The 22,630-nt window shown below is 41.4% G+C and overlaps 2 protein-coding genes across 5 annotated transcripts in view; both read left to right on the forward strand.

Moving 5' to 3' along the window:
* Nucleotides 1–2,878, forward strand: part of ROCK1 (Rho associated coiled-coil containing protein kinase 1) — a 108,460-nt gene extending 105,582 nt beyond the window's left edge. The window contains exon 33 of the mRNA XM_063451494.1: nucleotides 321–2,878. Within this exon, the coding sequence (XP_063307564.1) occupies nucleotides 321–324 (4 nt within the window). The 3' untranslated portion in view covers nucleotides 325–2,878. The remainder of the gene's footprint in view (nucleotides 1–320) is intronic.
* A 15,485-nt stretch (nucleotides 2,879–18,363) lies between these two features.
* Nucleotides 18,364–22,630, forward strand: part of USP14 (ubiquitin specific peptidase 14) — a 28,787-nt gene continuing 24,520 nt past the window's right edge. For 2 of the 4 annotated variants that reach the window (XM_063451495.1, XM_063451499.1), the window contains exon 1: nucleotides 18,364–18,498. In XM_063451495.1, the coding sequence (XP_063307565.1) occupies nucleotides 18,483–18,498 (16 nt within the window). In that variant the 5' untranslated portion in view covers nucleotides 18,364–18,482. Of the gene's footprint in view, nucleotides 18,499–18,629; nucleotides 18,687–18,785; nucleotides 18,809–22,630 lie in introns of those variants that run through there. The other 2 variants (XM_063451496.1, XM_063451497.1) reach the window with 2 other exon arrangements.

Consider the following 22,630-nt stretch of genomic DNA (forward strand, 5'->3'; position numbering starts at 1 on the left):
CACACTATGTTGAGTCTGTGTTTTAACTAGATACCACAGACCACAATCTCTATTCTCTGATCAAGGTTGTATTTATTTTTAATTTGTATTTTGGGTGCTGTCACCCCCATCCTATGCATTCCTACTCATCTATATGATTTCCAATTTTTTGGGGTGTTTTGGAGGGCGCACTATAAAGTAGGTTTGCTTTTAGTGGTTCTAGTTTTGCACGTTAGTTACCAAATTGTCAGTAATGCAGAACATGTCTCTTTTAACTTGATTTCCACCAACCATAGAATATACAGGATGACTGATGCATATCTTTTATTTTTCTGTTACAGCTAATCACACTTTGCCCTGTGTGAAGATTCATGGAGTTGGGCTTCCATTACATAACAGAGCAGGTTAAACAGACTGCCATTCCTTCTGTCACCTATGTGTCACCGGCTTCAGGGTTAAGATTGCGGTTCCGTTTTCCCTTGCTTAGGCACAGAAAGCATGCTGTGAGGGTATTTTATTGCGGGTTTGCCTCGAGGTAGATTAGATGAATTATTACTATGTAATGCAAGTAAAATAAGGCTTAGCTACGTATATATTCATATATATATTTATATTATTCAGATAAGGATGGTTGTCGTATATCTATTGAAGCCTGATGGCTATGACGGAATGCAGCTATCTGTAAATACAGAATTGATCTAATCACCCCCGTATCCCCAATAAATGGGTTGCCATTTATGTCTAGGGCCAAGCACAAAGAGCAACAAAAGAATGTCTCAAAGTGTGAGAACAGCTATTCATTCGCAGTCTGTTAGCATTTCTTGAAGACTTTGCAAGAAGCTAAGTGACTGCTAGGACTGTAGTGCCTTCACTTTACAGCTCTTGTCAGCCTTAACACAGAAGTGTGGGCAGGAGTTTAGTTCCTGCCTTTTATTCTGTTTTGTTTTTATTTTATTTTTTTTCTTATGTAGTTGCTCATCAAGGTGAAAGGTCAAGACATTTTTTTTAAACTATGCATTTTTTTTATGCCAAGCCATATTGTGTTTTATTAGAGAGGCATTAGAAAACTAACAGTACAAAACAAAATTTGTATGCGTTTTTTTGGGTACATAATTTCTTTTTTTTTTTGTAATGTGTTGCCTTACAGTTTTAATGATAAAGAACATTAAGTTAACGGACATATTAAAAAAAAATGTATGCACTGTGTGAAATTGTAAATTATTGGTAGAACACGTTTTATTTTGAATTGCTTTGTTCTTTTATTTTTTCGTGTGCCTTAATTTGATTTAGATATTTTACTGCCATGTTTTACATGTAGGTGCCCAAGACATACATAAATAATTTTATTATAAATATTTTTTTATTTCATTTTTTTTTTTTTTCCTTGAAACCCATGGCTTTTAAATTAATATTTTTTTAATAACTGCAATGAGAGAAATACAAGATTAGATGAAAGGCTTTTTGAGAAATGTTGAGAATGGGAATTTACCAGAGAATTACACATATAAGTCCAAAAATACCTAATATGAAAACATAATTGAGATTTGTTTATTTCTTTGTTTTCCAATTTAGTTTACTTATAAATTCTAAATCTGTGTTCTTCAACCGTGCCTTCATGACCCACTAACCAGCCAGGATTTTCTAAAATCGTAAATTTTCACAATTGAGTTATGCAGTAGCATCCCGTGTTCATTGAGGGATCCATATATCAATAGAGATATCTTTTAATTCTACTACTTTCTGTTGGTCCTGAAGGCATGTTTAGTAATGGACTTAGTAATGGACAACACCTTCATCATGGTCTTTAGAGCACCATTTGGGATTTTCCTTCATGATTCTCTGGTGGACACACAGAATGCCTACTCCTGTTGTAAAGAAAACCATAATGCTCTTCCATATTTCAGATTACAGTTTTCCAACCTTGTTCCTTCAGCTATTAATGGACTGTAGATCCCATCTTTTTTTGATAATAGGTGCAAAAACATGGTTAAACAGTCCTATTTTTGCTGTTGGTTTCCAGTATAAATTCTGAAACCTTTATTTGCTTTCTCCCTGGTATTTGTTGTGTGTTTTTGTTTTGAACAATCCATGATCCGAACTACCTGCTAAAGTTCCTACTATGAAATAATAAAAAATGTAAAGAGCATCAAATAGTTTTTCGCATTAAAACTAAGGACTTTTTGTCTTTTTATAAACTCTTGATAGTTTAGGAAATTTAATATAAAATGCTCTTGCAAAGTAGCAGACGATTTAGGGTATGGGCAATAATGTATGTTTGTGGGATATATATCCATGTTTGTTTTGTACCAAATACCTCCTCAGTAATTTATAATGGCTTTGCAGTTTTGTGTCATAAACAAAAATAGAAAAAAAAAAAAGCACTGGAAAACTGGTTCGCCCGAAGGCAATTTGCATGTTCCAAGTGGTATTGAATCCGCACTGATGGATATGTCATAATAAACATATCTGTTATTAATATGCTAATGACTGCGTGATCATTTGAAAAGAAATAAAAAAAATATATATATTTATAGACACACTGTTTCAATATGACTGTCCAGTGTATTACATATTATATTTTTTGTGAAGTCATCTTTGTCTTGTCTTTCATTCACAAAATGGTTTTGCTCTGCTGAAACACCTTTCCTGCTTGTTTAATTTTTCTGGGCACTTCTGAACCAACTATCTTGAAACGAGAACATCTGGCCCAGAACTGGAAATTGGCCATAACTATAGTCCGTTCTGTCTGTCTTCGCTGTACTACCAATATTTGCTACAGCCCTGAATGTGAGGTCATTATGCTGATAAGCCACGGCAGAGGAGAGAAAAGATAGTACTTGAATATTAATTAAAATGTTTTTACATGTAAATAAATTCTTATAATGTTTGACTACATAAATTTGTTTGACTTGTCATGTCTGTTTTTATAAAGTATTTTAACATCTGGCCTTGCAAATTCAGGGTTAATTTGCAGTTTGTTTATTTTTAAGTATGATAAAGGCATAGACAAAACAAACTTTAAAGTGGACCCGTCACTTAGCAGGATTTTTAATATTTGCTTCATATAAGTTATATGTAAACATAGGTTTATGTGAGATCTTAAAATTGCATTGGATGTAGAAATACATACTCTTTATTTACCTCTACCCTGGAACTAGGCGCCTCCATCTTGGCTTCTCATCAATTACGGTATTTTAAATGTTGCTCCTTTCTGCAATTGAACTAGAAGGGCAAAACTGAAACAGTCCTCCAGTTTATTGTGTGCAATAGCTATGCCTGAAAAAAATCTAGGGTGATGTTATTTATTAAATCTTTAAGATAACTGGCCCAATCAGAATAATGGGTAACGTAAGTGAAATTCTAGATGAATCAACTATCCTTTTGTGCAAGTTAGTCTAACCACTTTCACAATTTTTTTTTATTTATTTTTTTTTATATTAAATCAGCCAGTAAGTACTAACAAGTAACAGTCTAGGATTGCATGGAGGATATCATGGATATCAAATGCTTCCAACAGAGGAAGTACAAAACTTAGTCCCCAAACATGTAGGGAAAGGTAGGTTAAACACATGAAATCTATCACAGCATCTTCTAGGTAGTTTCTCTTTGAGTGACTCAGAAGGCACCAAGAGGATAAGAAAACCCAGTCTACCTGATAATATAAGTTGTGTATGTGCTGCAGACGTTGTTTTATATACCTTACCATGCAGTCTGTTTGCATTGGGCTTTCCTCTCCTTGTGTGGGACAAAAGTTCCTGTAGCTTGTGTGTCCGTGCAAAATGGAACATACCCAAACCACATTATTCAGTAGAGGTCCCATGGGTTGATGCAACCTTAGGCCACATGCCACCAGGTCTGTACTCTGTGAACCTAAAATCCTGCAAATGGATAACTAGGCTTGTTAAAGCGGAACTGTCATTGTCTGAGGACTGGCTGCAGGCAAATGTGAGTTTTGCTTATCTGAACCTTAAATATGGCAATCACACATAACCATACCAATTTATGAAGTTATCTACTAAAACTGAAAGATCAAAATTTATAAAAGCCAAAATTGATCACAAGGTAGCCGCAGTACACAGCAATTGGACACTTAAGACCAACTAATGGGGCAATGATTACAAAATACATGAAAAGGTGTTGTCACCAAAAATAAACTGCCTATTCTGCTTTTTGTGTTTGTATTTATTATGAAAGATTGTACTCTTTAATAAAATACAAAACTAAAAGTTGCAACTGCAGAAAGTGGGATCCCAATGTATAAATGAATAATGATCAAAAGCAACAATTGGCATTAGAAATTTATTTATTTGGGCTTTTGGTGAAGATCGTCACAAAGCGTTGGTACCAGTTAACACCAATTGCTTTAGCTCCTATTATTTATATGTGCAACAAGTATACTCTGTGTTGATGAGCCACCCACCGCTCACTGTAACAAGTAGACCTACAGAGGCCACAATTATGTTGATATTGACAATGACTGAATTCTAGCCGTACAAAAGAATTTTGCATGCTGTGGAAATCAAAGCTAGTGCTAAAAGGTAAGTCACCCTTGGGTACAGTTCAGTCTTCAATAATACCAAATACTGACATCATTGTATGATAAGATTTAAGGATGGTCAATATACAATTGGGTTTGAGTATTAGAGTGGAAATATGTGTTCTCTGATTTTATTGTTGGTGTGCTGCACCTCTTCTATGATGGGGATTAATCCATACTCAAGTTCTATACATTTTAAAGTGGAACTGTCGCTTCTCTGGAAATTACAGCATTGAATAAAACATTGGAAATCACCTCTAACTTTTTCTTTTCATGTGATGTTTTATTTTGTGTATATTAAAGATTCAGCAAGTCACATTCCAATCCAGTTCGGTCTGGGCACAGCCAGGGCATACAATGCTAATGAGGAGGAAACATTGTTTTGGTTTCTTCTATTGTATGAAATGTATTCAATGACTGACGGAGCCATGATGCAGGCGCCAAGTCCCATTATAAGTATCAAAAAAATAGAGATATACTTGCATTACACTGGTGGTTTCTGGACAGTAATACTAAAACATTCTCAAACATATGGCACACATCATGCATCTGGCTGTCAGACTGATGGCCACTAGAGTCTCTGCCAACTTAAGTATTTTGAAAATCTGCATCAATTTGGACGCCGTCCACACAGCATTACGCCAAAGGCATTGCAACAATTGCTGGAAGAAAACATTGATTGCTGCTCATGTACTCTACGTCCCACAAAGGTTCTCTGTGAGAACCTTGGACAGGGACAAAATACACATTCATTATTTCAGTGGATGCAGAGCAGCTGCACAAAGTTGTCTGTCCTGGAGCTGAATTAAAGGGATAACTTAGATCTTTTATTCCCCACCCTCTTCTTTTTACTGATCAGTGATGGCAGCACAATTCATGTTCTATTTCACAAACTCCGTTTCACATAAATACAAAAATATGAAAAGTGATCGCCCCAGATGAAGGTGCTTTGTTGGGTTGTTTAAATATTATAGTAAAGTACTTTAGACTTATGTTTATATTTTAGTTTCCTTTTCTTCAGTATTTTGGGATTTACAGCTGATTTGGCCTGGTGCGTAAGATCCACTTGGCTCTGAGGTATGCAAGGACGTTTTGTATTTGAGTGTGCACCTATGCAATATGGAGAGGCTTGGTTTAGCTTTAACCTTGTATTAGAAGCCTTGATCTTTACTTATAAACTCTATTTGCTCTTAGTGACTGTTTCATCTTTCTATCTAGTTTTGAATCGCACAAACTGTTTTTTTCTGAGTTATGCCAAGCCGAGCAGTTTCCACACAGTTGGAATTAGCTTACACTACACACATCCCACACACACACACACACACACACACAGAAACATACAATGCATCCTTATACACAGACACACCCGAAACACACAATGCATCCCTTACGCTCACACACCGCATTCAATTACATACACAGAAACACACACACCCAGAAACATACAATGCATTCCTTACACGCAAACACACACTGCATCCACTATACACACACTACATCCCTTACACAAATTGGTATCCATATACACTACATTCTATAAGAACACACACATTACATCCTCTACAATAACACATAAAACATCCCCTACACACATACACTTCACTACATGTGAGAGAACTCATGGGTGGGCCATGGAGGTGGATTTATGTGTGGGCATTGTAGGCATACTCACGGTCAAGCCCTGGGGGCCCAGACCTTGAGCTGTGTAAGGGGCCCCAAAAAATGGCGCTGCTTCCTTTTCTACACCAGACCTGTGGAGCCAGACTGAGCCCATCATCAGCCTATTGTCCTCATCTGGTGGTAAGTAGGCAATCCAATATATTATTAGTGGCACTAATCTCTAATTTACCTCACATTAAATGGATACTATAGTTACCAGAAGCACTACAGCATAATGTAGTGGTTCTGGTGTCTATAGCCTGTGCCTGTAGGCTTTTTAATGTAAACACACTGTCTTTTCAGATAAGACACTTTGTGCAGACTGACGTTGGCCCATATGGCAGAGCATATGAGAGGGGCATTGTGATGTCATATGGGGGGGGGGGGCAAATTTTTTTTTTTGCCTAGGGCGGCAAAAATCCTTGCACCGGCCCTGCATACGTCATTTAATTTTGTGAATATGTCTGAAAGATATGCTACTTATGTATAACCCCAGAGTGGTTGTTAATTGATCAGATAATCCAAATTTATGATCCTGGAAATATGCAAACAACTCTTGACACAATTCAAACATTCTAACAAGGACTTTACCTCGTGATAACCAACGGACTTCTGAATGCAAAAGCAGAGCAGAGTGGTGACTACCCATATCTTCACATATAATTTTAAATAGTCGTGACTGTAATGGTTGACTTTTTGTAAAATTAATAATCTGGACTGATTCGTCCAGCACAGTTTTAAGTGAGAGTGAAATATTTTTAGCATGTCTGTGAAGAACACAGTGAGAACCGGTGCTGTTTTTTGCTACATTTCTTATTCGTGACACAGTGCCTGCCACTTTCCCAACCATTGCTTTGGCACCATCACTGCACACATCTACACATTTGTCCCAATTTATACTGTGTGTGTTCATAAACTTCTGGATACAGTTAAAGATGTTCTCACCAGTGGTGCGAGTTTTCAAAGTTTCACACAGAAGCAAGTCTTCTTCAATCTGTTTGTCAAAATGTTATCTAACAAAAAACAACAAAGTTGAAAGTCCTGCAACATCTGTGGACTTGTCTAATTGCAGTGAGTACCCATCAGGGCCGGACTGGAAAAAAATTCGGTCCGGGCATTTTTCAATCACAGCGGCCCCCTGAGAAGGGGGCGGGGCCAGAGAGGGTGTGTTTTGTCATCACTAAGGACAAGCACACCCCCTTTCAAAGTGAGCATGTTAGTTCAATGCGCAGAGCCCTGCTGAAGAGCTCTAGCATGAGAAAAAGGCCCTGTATTTGGTCTGCGCAGCGCAAGCAAATTTAATACCATGCTTGCGCTGTGTTTGCTTTTCACTTGTCTCTGGTGTCTCAATAATTGGGATACCAGAGGGAAAAAAGGCCAGGAACGCGTATCGTGCTAGGGGCTGTAGAGAGTGTGTGTATAGGGGGCATAGTGTGTATTGGGGATGTATTGTGGATGTAGCGAGTGTGTGCATGCCGGCTGTAGTGTGTGTAAGGGTTGTAGAGAGTGTGCGTTTAGAGAATGTAGCATGTGTTTGTTAACAAGGAATGTAGTGTGTGCATAGGGGATCCAGTGTGTTAGGTGTGCTGTGTGCAGCATGTGTGTGTAAGGGTCACAGTGTTTTGGGTGTGTTGTGTGCAGCATGTGTGTGTGAGGGGTGCATTGTGTGAGGGGTGCAGGGTGTTGTGTGTGAGTAGTGCAGCATGTGTGTGAGGGTGTTCTTACCATCACATTCTATGTGTCTAATTATCTTTGTTAATTCACTAAGGGTTATTTATATATATATATATATATATGTGTGTGTGCGAGGGTGCTCTGTGTTTGAGCGTGCTGTGTGGGTACGTGTGCTGTGTGAGGGCGCTGTGTGTTTGTCTAAAGGTGCTGTCTGTTTGAGCGTGCTACATAGGGACACTTGGTAGGCAAGGCATGTAAAGAAGTATTTCAATACTGTGGGGATATTTATGGGATAATAATATTAAACAGATGAGAATTACCCACTATTTTTAATTCTCAGATCCCAAAGAACGTTTATCGTTATAAGTGAAATGTATATCATATAATAAAATCACAATTGTTATAAAAATAGTTTCTTTTTAACAATTTAAATAATAATAATGAGTAACATGCGTGACAATAATCAATGGAAATTCAGTATAACGTGAGTATGCAATACAATATGGTAATATAAGACGTAGTTTAGAATCTACACATTAGCCGTCAAGACTGATTTACGACTTCTTCACAGAGAAAGAATGTGAAAGTTTCACAGAGAGAACAGTGCAGCGTGAATCCATAAAAACTTTCAGCTGGCAGTTAGAAATAACCCTTTCAATGCTGGCTAGACCTCTTCTAGGGATTTAAGATCTATTCCTATGTAATTTTTAATAAAATAACATTTAATCAGTCATTAATCACTTCCTAGATCCATCCAATAAAAATAAATCTTACTATGTTATATAAGCTGATATTTTAATTAATTTGTCTAACAGATATTTTATCTTATTTTAGAGCAAATCAATACAGCTGGATAAATATCACGATATGCTAACTTGTGATATGTCACATAAATACAAAATCATCGTTTTTACCTGCAGAGTAAAAAGTTTAATAATGTATTTCTTATTACTAAGATTTCTAAATATTGATATCTGATTGTGATTTATTCAGTCATATATCATGCTATTAATTTTAATTAATTAATGGAAGCCAGTATATACCAGTTAAGTAGCTATTTTCTCATCAGATATTCTCAGGTAGCTTCAGGAACTTGTTTGTCATGGGTCTCTTTCTCTGCATTACCCCTCCTGGCTCTGCCTTGATCGATCTCTTAATGCCTGGATCTCCGAATGCTTGAATCTCTCCTCTCCCCTTTCTCTTAACTTTTTAAAGGGAACGTTTTCTCTGTTCGTCACTGGCTTATAACCAATAACAACACAGTAGGTGTGGTTCCTTTCTAGGTAACCATAGTAACGATAGTATTTGGACTCTAGATGGCAGTCTCATCCCACTAAACATACCTATCCAGGAAAGAGTTAACTTTTCCTGGTGGCTATTTTGAAGTCATTTACGTTATCTATATGGTTGCTATAACTCAATTTTGCTCTTCAGATCAAGGGGTTTTCTTCAGACTATGTGTCTCCATATTCTGTAGTAATTCCTAATATGACAGTTTGTGAAAAAATGAACTCAAAACTTACAATGGGACTTTGTACATATAGAAAGTAAAATTAAATTATTTAATCTTCTGTCACCTATGTCTGGGTTTAGAATTTATTCTATTCCATTAGCATTTAGACAGTCTGTCCATCCCCCGTCTTCATGTCTTATCTCTAGGTTGTTTATACTACACATTCCATTCAGCTCGGGCAAAGCAGTCAGTTTTACAGAAGGGATAGAAATCTTGTGTCTTTTGTTAACTTGAAAATAACAAAATGGAGTCTGGTCTGTTCAGAGTAGACTGACAATATACATTTTAATTTATATCATAGCACAAAATGTCTGCCGATATAAATACCCTGACAATACTCACTTTATCAATAATACATGTTCTACTACTAATTTATAGATGTACATAACAATCATTTTGACTCACTTCTTAAGTTTTCACATATAAGATTAAAAAAGTAAAATTGGGGTAAATGGATTAAGCGCTAAAAAAAAATAATGCAAATGTGAATCATAACAGAAATTAAACATCATTGTAGAATAAATGCCAGGAAAAGCAAAAGGATCATACACACACACACAGAGTATTGGAGCGTTGGCAAGGGGGGCAATTGCTTGCTCGGTCATATGCATGAAAAGGTTGGCAAGGGGGTTGAGGACTGCAGCCTCAAACCGTTCTTCTGACAATGAAAATAGTGGGAAGTGAGTTGGTATGTGAAGGCTGGTATTCTTCTTTTTTTTTTTTTTTTTTTTAAATTCCTTATTTTTGTTGTGCATGTTGTTACATAGCATCGACATACGCCACAACAGCGTGTTCAGAGATGTATTCAAGTAATACAGTGGCATGATGCATTGCACATTTTTATAGAGTTATAACAATAACAAGCTTGGCGCAAGTAACTTTGCACAGGTTAGATGAGAAAGGAAAAGCAATACAAGAATTATACCCGCTGATCATATTTGTTCTTTGACTAGTCTGAGACATGTACTTATGTCGGTGTGGACTGTGGACTTTGGTATTATTTCTGCTTTAGTAAGTAAATGTGGGCTTAATCACGCTAAACTCACATGGAAGGCAGTCATCCTATATGGATTGCTGTGCAGTAACCTGTTTAAGTGGGTTTGGTAGTTAGGGGACCCGTCTATTAGGTACTACCGGAGGTACTTAATGGTACATTGTAGTCTCATGCATATCTACAAACATCAAAGGTTAGTTATACTTGCTTAAGGTCAGGATGTCTGTGTGTGAGTAAGTGCTTCTCAATCTAAAACAGGGTGTAGACCAGCTTAGTAGTTATAGTAGACATAGCTAAGTGAGAGGTAATGCTGGTCACATGTGGGGCTGTGCATATAATATAACAAGCTTAATGTCCACCGGAGTTTGCTTGATGTCCACGGGTTCAGCGTTAACAGGCTGCTAGTGGCGGCATGCTTTCCGGCCTGCTGGGTCTTCGGATTTCAGTTGCTTGTGCCTCCGACCTGGGTGTGCTAAGGGCTGAGTCTCGGCGTGAAAGAGAGTCTGGTGCGTATCACACTGCCAGCCCCGGGCTCTGTATGAGCTGACCGCTGGCGCCCTCGGTTTCGGTACCTTATATGGCCATCAACGGGATTCCCGGTAAGTGTGTTCACTCCAGGTTGTGGGCTACGGTTCGAGGGGTGTCCTCTGAGGGCTCAAGGCCCAGGAAGGCTGATGTGACGACCAGGTCCAGACTTGCGGTGGCTGAACAATGCAGGCGGATATCGTGGAAGCTCCTGCAGGAGTCCCTGAAGTAGAGGTTAGGTGCTTCTAGGTACGCCACTGATTGCGTATAGCGTGTGTAGCCTGATGTGGGTCTTGGGGCCGCCATGTTGGTAGTAGAGCACCTCATGTGCCCTGGCGCCAAACGTGTCCCGTAGGGGGTAAGTGGCTGATCGGTCCCCTCCGGTGCTGTTGGGGCCAGGATAAGCCCCCCGGCCTGTGTCTGTCTGTGAGTGTGTTTCTGTGTATGTGTCTGTGTGTATGTGTTTGTCTGTGAGTGTGTTTGTCTGTGAGTATGTGTCTGTGAGTGTGTGTATGTGTATGTGTTTGTCTTGAGTGTGTGTGTCTGTGTGTGTATGTGTTTGTCTGTGAGTGTGTGTCTGTAAGTGTGTATGTGTTTATGCATTTGTGAGTGAGTGTGTCTGTGAATGATTGTATGAATGTGTATCTGTCAGTGTATTAGTGTGTTTTGTCAGTGTGAGTGTCTATCAGTGTGTGTTTGTGAGTGTCTGTCAAATTAGTGAGAGTATGTTTGTGATTGAGTGTATGTCTGTCAATGAATGAGTGTGTGTCAGATCAGTGAGTCTGTGTCTGTCAGTGACGTCTGTGTGTCTGTCATTGAGTGTGTGTGGCTGTTAGTGTATATACACCACTGAGTGTAGCGTGGTGGGGCGGAGCTTCTGTTTCCTGTACCCAGCCATACTGACAGGAAGTGCTCACTGAGAGAGGACTTCCTGTCAGTCCAGCAGGTACAGAAAACTGAAGCTCCTGTAGAGGATCTGCTCTGCAACGCTACAAGACAGGTAGGAGGCACACCAGGAAGGGGAGTGTGACCGCTAAGAGGGTGGGGGGTGCACCAAGGGACAGAGAGGGGAGGGGAGAGAAAAACCAAGGGACAGGGAAAGGAGGGGGGAGGGGAGAGGAACACTAAGGGACGGGGAAGAGGGAGGGGCTGGTTAGGAGGCACATAGGTGAAGATGTTAAAGGACCACTCTAGTGCCAGGAAAACATACTCGTTTTCCTGGCACTAGAGTACCCTGAGGGTGCCCCCACCCTCAGGGACCCCCTCCCGCCGGGCTCTGGAGAGAGGAAGGGGTTAAACTTACCTCTTTTTCCAGCGCCGGGCGGGGAGCTTTCCTCCTCCTCTCCATCTTGATCGCGACGTCATCGGCTGAATGCGCATGCGCGGCAGGAGCCGCGCTCGCATTCAGCCGGTCGCATAGGAAAGCATTTACAATGCTTTCCTATGGACGCTTGCGTGCTCTCACTGTGATTTTCACAGTGAGAAGCACGCAAGCGCCTCTAGCGGCTGTCAATGAGACAGCCACTAGAGGATTTGGAGGCTGGATTAACCCTCATTATAAACATAGCAGTTTCTCTGAAACTGCTATGTTTATAAAAAAAAGGGTTAATCCTAGAGGTACCTGGCACCCAGACCACTTCATTAAGCTGAAGTGGTCTGGGTGCCTAGAGTGGTCCTTTAATTTTAGAAAAATGCATCTTCGCCTATGTACCCAAAAATCCTTGCACCGGCCCTGACTGTATCTGAGGCTGACCTGACTGCCAGATTACAATGAGTATGTATGATGCCTATAGAGGTGTGTGAACAAAGGGTGAGTTAGATGAGACCGTGATCAAGATATTCATAACACAGGTTATCTTTGGATAGGAAACAGAATCTGCATCTCACGTATACACAGCTCTCTGTAAATGCTTCTTCATGCTGCACAGATCATACTGATGAAGATTGCAGTGATATATGATGGCAGCACATCCCTACTCTAGCAGCTTCTATCTGACAATTCTTACATATATTGCATGCTCCACATGAGTAAGACCATCCACACTGAGCGTGTCACCAGACATGGAAGGATCCTCAAGACCCAGGTAAGAGGACAAACTATTACTAAATGGTTTATCCCATTACTGGGGAATTAGGCAAGGGTACTCCTTGTATCATAACTATTTTGTGCTGTAGTGGATATAATGCTTGGAATAACCCTTTAAAGCCAAACTGAAAGTCTGTCTCAAATTCAGCTACCCTTCCAGTTTGGCTACTGTGGCCCTGAATTTGAAACTCACTTTTCCTGGCGTGTTGCTATTAAGTCCAAAAATTTACTTTTAATATTGTATTAAGATTGACAATTGATGTAGGTCAAGCATGTCAAACCCGCGGGCCCCATGTTGCCCACAATGAACATCTTTGCGGCCTGGAGAGCCACGAGTACATGCTTAGTCTTAAAGCACAGTAGACACTGGCTTTCTCCACCTTGCAGGTACCTACTTTGCAAAAATTTACCTGGCCGGGACTCGGAAAGGTCGCTGGAGGAACTCAGTCTTCCTGCTCCGCACTGCTCAGTTGTGCGCACCGTCTGTAGATAACGTCATATTCCGGCATCACTAAACTGTGCACAAGGGAGCAGGAAGATCTCCAGATAGATCCCCACTGGACGCCAGGGAATGATGTGAGTGTGTGTAAGTGTGTGTCTGTCTGTGAGTAAATATGTGTGTGTCGGTCAGTGTTTTGTGATGGCCGCAGCTGGATAGTGGACGTGCTTCATCTTCACAGGGTTTCAAGAAGCAGCGGGAGGATCCGCTTTGGCACAGGGAGCGGATAGCGCCATTTGGGGTATACCAGCGGCAATGTGAGTGGAGTCTGCTTGTTGACTAGAGGGGGGTGCTGGGCTTTAGTAGAGTGGGTGCTTTCTAGACTAGGCAAATGCATACAAATTTTAAGTTCATTTGTCCAAGAGACTTGATTGATGAAAAACCCAAATGAATTGTTTCATGAATTGTTCTTGCATGTACATATTCATTTTCTGTCATTTTAATTGAAGCAGCTTTGAGCTCCCAACTTGTAATTGTATTAATAAAGTGTCAGTGATTTTTTTTTTTCTTTCAAGTTTCTTTTCTTTATGACCCTTGTTTCTTAATATAGATAATACTCCCCCCCTTACCCTCATTTGTATGGTCTTCATGTCTAATTTCAATTTTTGTTCTCCTTTTTACATGTCTATTATTTACTTTTTTATATATATTTGTTTCGACTGATGCTTGTGGGTAATTTAAACTTAGCAACAGAAATTTGAACATTGCTTTAAAGGACACTGTAATTCCTTCTTCTAAACAAAGATGTTATGAGTCCAATAAAGCAAAAGTTGGAGCTGAATTGGAGCTCCAGAAAAGTGTAAGCGTACATCTTGCTCATTTCACTTTCTCCAAGAGCATTAACATATACTACACTACACTGTCAGTTCCTGTTCCTTTCATTGCATATATATTTGAAGAAATGTCAAGGAGCCACACCAACCCCTTTTGCTATATTTGACTTTGATTTTACCGGACAAGAGAAACACCGGATTTGGGTGTTAGTCTGCCCCAGTGAACTGCCATAGAATACAAATAATTCCCAAGCACACCCATTATTTTAGTACAAAAGATAGTTTTTATTTCTTTAAAAATATGCTTAATAAGAAAGTTCAATTGTGCAAAACAGAAGTACAAAAAATGCCATCAAATGTACAAAACTGCATGCATGGTAATAAAGTGATTAAGAAATAATGTGCTTTTACCAAAAAACCCTAAACAAGGTATACTGACCTAGAGCTTGGAGACCAAAACAACCCCAACGTTTCGGCGCGACCCTGTGCCATCCTTTAATTTAGTATTAACCATTTTTAATGGTCCAGCACTAAATAAGAGTGCCCAGCAGCCCATCCCCTCTGCACATAGAATGTGAGGGCAGATAAGAACCATTCGGCCCATCTAGTCTGCCCAGTTTTCTAAATACTTTCATTAGTCCCTGGCCTTATCTTATAGTTAGGATAGCCTTATGCCTATTCCATGCATGCTTAAACTGCCTCACTGTGTTAACCTCCACCATTTCAGCTGGAAGGCTATTCCATGCATCCACTACCCTCTCAGTAAAGTAATACTTCCTGATATTTTTAAACCTTTTCCCCTCTAATTTAAGACTGTCCTCCTGTTGTGGTAGTTTTTCTTCTTTCAAATATAGTCTCCTCCTTTACTGTGTTGATTCCCTTTATGTATTTAAATGTTTCTATCATATCCCCCCTGTCTCGTCTTTCCTCCAAGCTATACATGTTAAGATCCTTTAACCTTTCCCGGTTTCCTTATTACCCTGAGCAGCAATGTGTGATAGTAATTAACTTAAAGTGTTAATTCATTGCTTTCAGCCTTTCAAAGCTGCCCATTGTTGGTATCCTTAGGAATGATGTAATCTTTGTCTTATCCATACCTTCAGTTGGGGCTAGGCTGTGGGCTGCCAGTAACCCTAGTTTAGTGTTAACAAAATATACACAAGGTGTATAGTTGTGTAGACGCTTCCAACTTAAAATAGACAATAAAAGTAAGTGTGACAGAAAGGTGTAATCCCTTAACACCTAAAGGTAAAGTGAAACAATTAAAATAATTCACACCCACTTAGAAAAATATACAGAGTAAAAAGGATATACCACCTATTGCAGATATAGATATGGTGGTTACATCTGTAAAACAAATGAGACATACATAGTGTTTTCCATATAGGTAAAAACAAACAATTGTATCATATGAGGATTGAACTCACAAGGATGGAGCCTCTTAGGCTCTATGTACTTCGCTCTCGGGTGCCTATTCAGGCTTTCGATAATTTTCAGTTGAAGACCCAGACTCCACGAATTCAAGAGTAAATAAGGGTTTATTAATTGATAAAATATTATATTAAAATATTAATAATATAGGACAAAAATAGGCAGATATATGTATAAAATACAGCGTGGTATGGTACTGCAATAATGGCCAAAATTAAAAGCAGCAAAGCACCACAGCATATACACAAAATAACAATACCGCCAAATGAAAGTCCCAGTAAAAAGTCCAGTAAAGTGCAAACGCGTTTCAGCCCTAGATGGGGCCTTCCTCAGTGCTAAATTCCTGGAGAACCTTCAGGGCTTAAGTAGCCCCCTTGATAAGTCCAACTGCATCCAGCTGTGCTTCAGAAATCCCGCCAGCCATATCACTTCCGGTTTTGGAAAAAAAAAAAAAAAAAAAATTTTTAATTTAAAAAACATGTGACTTCCGGTTGGATGCGGTCATGTGATGTATTTGTGTTCCACCATGCGTTCCACACTCGGGCATGGTGGAATTGACTACAGAAAGTGTTCATATTGAAAGAGGGCATTTGTCCAAACAAATAATACAATAATATAGTAGAATAAATAAACAAATTGAGTAAGCTGTGAATAAATAAATCGGAATAGAAATATAAAATACAAAATATTTGTTAATATAGGTACATATAAAACATCATATATAAAATAGAAGAAATGTAACTCAGGGGGATGTGGAAGGGAAAGGAAACGTCCTAGAAGAAAAGATATTAATATAAAAATGTAAATATAATATTTAAAAAATATATAAAATATTATATTATAAAAAATGGACTAACTCAAAATCTATGTTAAGACCTTTAGGGCACATAGTGTCCAAAGTGAAAATCCATTTACCCTCTAACTTACTAAGTTCTCGGACATTATCCTCTCCTCTCCAATTCATCCGCTTCTTCCCAATAACCATAAAACTTAAGAGAGAAGTGTCACCATTATGAAATTCAATAAAATGTGCTGACACACTATGTTTAGTGTATCCCCTCCGTATGTTCCCCATGTGCTCCATAATGCGAGTTTTTAGGCTTCTAGTGGTCATGCCGACATACTGGAGCCCACAGGGACACCAGAGGAGATACACCACATTAGTGGAGTGGCATGTGACAACATCACGTATTTTAAAACTAGTTCCTGTAACATTGGATTTAAACGTGCTCTGTGTATCTTTCTTAAAAGTAGTATTCTTGCACGGTAAGCACATTTTACATGGATAAAAACCTGGTCTTTGGTTAAAAACATTCTTTAAGATCCCCATCCGTTTTTAAAATATGCCAGTGTTTATTCACTATGTGTTTAATTTGTTTAGAGTTGATATTATAATCCAAAATTAAAGGTACATACTCTTTATCCCTACTTATTGTATCTTTCTTTGGTTTAGGTTTTAATACCTCAACTCTATCCATGTTCTTCACTTTTTCTAAGTGGGTGTGAATTATTTTAATTGTTTCACTAGTTTAGTGTTAAACAGAATGAAAATGGCACTGAATGGACAGTACCAGGTTACTCTAAGCACCATAACCAACCTAAAGGGACACTATAGTCACCCTGACAACTTTAGTTCATTGAAGTGGTCTGAGTGCAATGTCCATGTCCCACTTAGTCCTGCAATGTGAATAATGGCAGCTTTAGAGAATCTTCAATAGTTACCATGCAGGACTAAGACTGCCTCTAGTGGCTGTCAATCAGACAACCACATGAGGCACTTCCTGGATGTTAACAGACTCCAGGTCGCCTACATAACGCTGGATGTCCTCACGCTCAGCACGAGGACATCCAGTGTTCGTGAAATTCCCATAGGAAAGCATTGAGGCAATGCATGCACATTAGCCCCCTGCCGGATGATGACAGAGGAGACGGAGAACCAAGTGACATTGGGGCTAAAGTTGGGTGATGAAATAAAGGTGTTTTTACCATTTACATGCTGGGGGTATGGGTTGGGTGTACAGTGAGGGAGGGGGGACCAGAAGGCTCTATAGTGTTAGGAATACAGCTTTGTATACCTAACCCTTTAATCCGCTTTACCAGAGTTCACGCTAATGATGCACTCACGCTGTGCTGCCAGGGGGCAGTTCTTTGATATCCCCTGATGCAAAACACCAAATAAATGCAACGGGACTGGACCCTCGAAATCGGGACTGGGGGCCTGTGCCGATATACTCTTTTTCATTGAATTATCACTCCCACATTTGTTTTGCTCTTGTACTAGCCAAAAAGACTTAATTCAAACAGTGAATAAAAAATGGTGAATGAAGGGGGAAAAAAAAGATACAAATTTAAAAACCAAAAGTGGGACATTAAAAGGAAATCAAGTACAGCAGCCCTACTTCCCATCCGCCTCTCCGGCCTGTGCAGCCCTGCTTTAGATTAGTGTAATGTCCGTCCTGTTATCCCACACTAATAAACCAAACCCATGATGCATAGTGACCTCTCAGCACTACAACAACCCCACGTGATCTTACAGGAAGCCGACACTAAATTCCTTCCGGGTAGAGAGCAGGGCATGAAGCCCACGGTGATTGGACGAGCTGAGATCCTTCTGCCCTGTGATTGGCCGAAGCGCCGCCTGTCTGGCTCTTGATTGGCGGAGGCTCCTGCCGCTACCTTGTGATTGGCTGGGCTCACTGTGCAGCGTGCGATTTCGCAGCGTCACCTGCCCCTGTTTGAATGAGACGGGGAGCGAGGCCTTGACAGGCGGCACCTCCCGGAACAATCAGCGCTATACACAGCACCGCCCGCCATGCCGCTATACACAGGTACTGAGCGCTATACACAGCACCGCCCGCCATGCCGCTATACACAGGTACTGAGCGCTATACACAGCACCGCCCGCCATGCCGCTATACACAGGTACTGAGCGCTATACACAGCACCCCCCGCCATGCCGCTATACACAGGTACTGAGCGCTATACACAGCACCGCCCGCCATGCCGCTATACACAGGTACTGAGCGCTATACACAGCACCACTCGCCATGCCGCTATACACAGGTACTGAGCGCTATACACAGCACCGCCCGCCATGCCGCTATACACAGCCCCCCTCCGCCATGCCGCTATACACAGGTACTGAGCGCTATACACAGTGCCCACTCCAGCCGCCCTCTGGTTTCATGGGGCTGCCATGCCAGCCTCGGGCGGTGTGTAGTAACCGGGGCCCTTTAAGAGCGCGACCGGGCCCCTGTAGACTCAGCAGGCTGAGAGGAAGTGAATTCCTCCCATATTAAATAGAGAGCTACCCGGGAGTGAGCGGCTGCACAACAACCCATCAGCCTCAGCCAGCAGCACCCCTAGTAAGTCACCCTCCTGTAGATAAAACGTATGTTAGCAGGAGGGTGACTGCAAATGTACAAAGTATGATGTGTTTATATCTGTGTGTATATGTCACTGTGTATATCTGTACCAGATTGTGTCAATGTGTGTATACATTCCAGCAATCAAACTCCAACACACCCCTGAATTCAAACTCCACAATTTTATATATATATATATATATATATATATACATACACACACATCCGTTCACCAATACTACACACAAATGTACATCCACATTTAAAAGACATTACATCCAAAAAATCCCTGCACGCAAATGCTAACATTATATCCTAAAACAACCCTTTGTTAAAACACTAAATTATATACAAACACCGACTCCACACACACAAAAGAACACCTGCATTAAAAAGCCAACACTATATACAAATACACCCCTGCATTCAAATGCACACACGAAGCACAAGTACACTACTGCATGCCAATGGCAAAAGTACATACAAATACATCCCTACATGCACACACATACTCTATACAAAAACATGTTTACGTCCATATGTATGAACAATGCTCATAAATACAACGCTGCAAGGATGGGAAATGGTGGATCCCCAGCTGGCATAGCATTATGGGAGTTGTACACTATTCTTGCATTAGAGGGGGCCCAAAAATGTTTCTTGCATCACCACTCTCTCTACATTAGTTCTGCAACTGGGACTTTCTATACCAAGATGCTTAGCCAGCATTATAGTGGCTGTAGTCCATAGTAGCTGGAGCATTAACGCTCAGCCAGCACTGTGTTGGGGACTACAGGTGGACATCCAATTTGTATGACTAGTGTGTATTATATGGGTAATACTTCTGTAACCGACCCCCTATACTCTGGCTGAGTATGTCCGTTATGAATCTCCCAACTCCCAAACATATAGTAGTGATTGTAGCCCAAGCATCAGCCTAGACTTTATGAAGAGGTAAAACAAATCTGTTTAATCCGGGCACAATGGCCTGTATTTATACAATGAAGGGACACAGTAAACACCAATGACACTCCCACAACACACCCATAAACATGCCTACAATTTGTCACCATGACAAAGCATAAAATTACAAAATAGAAAAAACACAAAATATATATTTCCCATAGTCTATACATCCCCAGGTAGCCTGAGCGCCCAACATATCCAAAAAGCGCTCAGATCCCACAAACACAGCCATAATGCCACCGTGGGGAAGTTCTGACCGGCCATACACATGAACCCAAAACAATTCCAGGGCGTTTTGTCCTTTTGTTGGTCAACTTCGGGAGTTCCATGCAAACAAAATACTGAACGCACACTCTAGCTTGTTGGTAGCGTTTGTTGGTATGAACCATATGAACAAAAATACCAAATGGAGCTCTCCTGACGTGTGTGGGAAAGGAGCAGGCGTTTGTCCAAGTTCAGCGGTGTTCAGGATTTTGTGTCCGACAAACAGTCTTTTAATAGCCTTTTAGGATGGCTCATAGTCCGTGGGCAGGAGGCTAGCCTTCACACTCCTCCAGGAGCCAGTGGCAAACTTCCAGGAAAGACAATATGGTGTAGTATGTTCTTATATTCCATGAAGAAAACGATAGAAACACACTTAGTTTACTGGAGCCTCTAATCAGCTCCAGGTAGAAGCACCTGGGCGTAACAATCTCCACCTATGGATAAACTGGTACAGTGGAGTCTTGGCAGGAGGTGTTTCAAGATCCAGAGGGAATGTATAGGAATCCCAGCGTGGATAGTCACAATTCACTGATGTGGATGTAATATAAAAAATAGAAACAGCCAATAGTGCTCACTAATAAAAACAATATTAAAATAATCCTCACGATAAAAACAATCCGGTGGTTCCGAAGTATATAAAAAGCATACGGGGGGCGGGGCCAAGCACCAGGACGGAGCAGACGCCATCTTTCAGAGCTCCGGGCCCAAAACTGGCTAATCTACCCAAAATCAATCGACTCAGGCCCCATCGACAATCGGTGAAAGGTGAACTAGGTGCATAAGCACACAAGGAACTCACTCATGCCCTTCACATACGACTCGAAGGCCAAATCAGCCCGCAAGCTCCGGAAAACACCCAGGCCTCACGACCTGAGGAAGGCCGCGGAATACGCCGAGGCCTTTGCAAACTGGGCCTGGCACTCACCTCCGTCTGAAGCCGACTCGCCTACAGCATCGATGGGCCGCACGAAGCCCAAAACACAAACAGGCCCGCAAAAGGGGAGGGATATCGGCGAAATGCTCTCCGGCCCGACAAAACAGACGCCCGCAGAACGGGCGGACGAAGAGCACACCACAAACCCACCAGAGGACGAAAATGGCCGACCCCCCAGTAGGCCTAGCGGCTCCCTCCGGTCGCTTCCAGGGGAACCGGCGCGCACACGCAATCCTCCGATCCCTCGACCAAGCAGGATATCTCAGACCTCTACGACCGCATTAAAAAACTATTTGATGCAGACATCGCCCTAGTGAAAGAAGTACAAGCAGTCACAGAACGAGTCCGGGTGACTGAGGAGGATGTAACCGACCTCGAACGAGGCCTATTAGCCCTGGAGGAGACAACACAAAAGCTACAAGCTGCCCACAGCAACACGATCCTCAGACTGGATTCCCTCGAGGATAAAGGCCGAGAGAAAAACCTGAAAATCCGGGGGGTTCCAGACACAATAGCGTCAGAGGAGCTGCCCCACCTTATTAGACGCCTAATAGCCTCCGTGTTGCCAGCAAAAACGGCTAAAGCAATAGAGCTAGACGGTGTATACCGCATAGCGAAATCACCCAGGGCACCCACAGCCTCCTCGAGAGACATCATACTTCGCTTCCATGCGTATGCTGACAAACAAAGACTCCAACAGGCACTGCGGGACAAAACACCTCTCCACTTTGAAACACACAGCCTGACCTTCTACCAGGATCTTACCCGCTCCACACTTCAATGGCGGCAAGCCATGAGACCCATCACGAAGAGGCTCCAAGAAGAAGGCATAGCATACCGCTGGACTGCCCCAAGGGCCCTAACAGTGACAGTGGAGGACAAAACCTACAGAGCTACGGCACCAGAGGAGGCACCACAGTTCCTGGCCTCACTTGGACTGGTGAACAGGCCCCCGGAGGAGCAGAGACGCCATCCCGAGCACTCATGGGACATTTCGAACATCAGGCCGTTCGTCCCGCCCGGAGACCGAAACGCAGGGACCTGACTCGTAACATGCTAACTCATACCTGTTATATACATATGTTTTAAAAACTTGTTTAACATGTACCCAACACACTACAAACAGGACACCCACAGGCCGCCGACACACCACAGAGATGGAATATCCCACACCAGAACGAATAGCACCGACCATAGGGAACTGCACAGACGGTATACCCAAGAATATGCCCACACCTAATGCAGCACTCCCCCCCCCTCCCCCCCCGCTATCCCCACGTTAAGGGGCCCACATGATGACTCACACACACGGCGCACAGGACACCCACATCCCCTCCCCAATCCCCTCTAACCCGGACTGCCCAAGATGCCAACTAGGGCGGAAGGGTACACAAAGACCGAGAGACCTACACGAACCTAACCCACACGACG

This window comes from Pelobates fuscus, chromosome 4, assembly GCF_036172605.1.
Source record: "Pelobates fuscus isolate aPelFus1 chromosome 4, aPelFus1.pri, whole genome shotgun sequence".
NCBI lineage: Eukaryota > Metazoa > Chordata > Amphibia > Anura > Pelobatidae > Pelobates > Pelobates fuscus.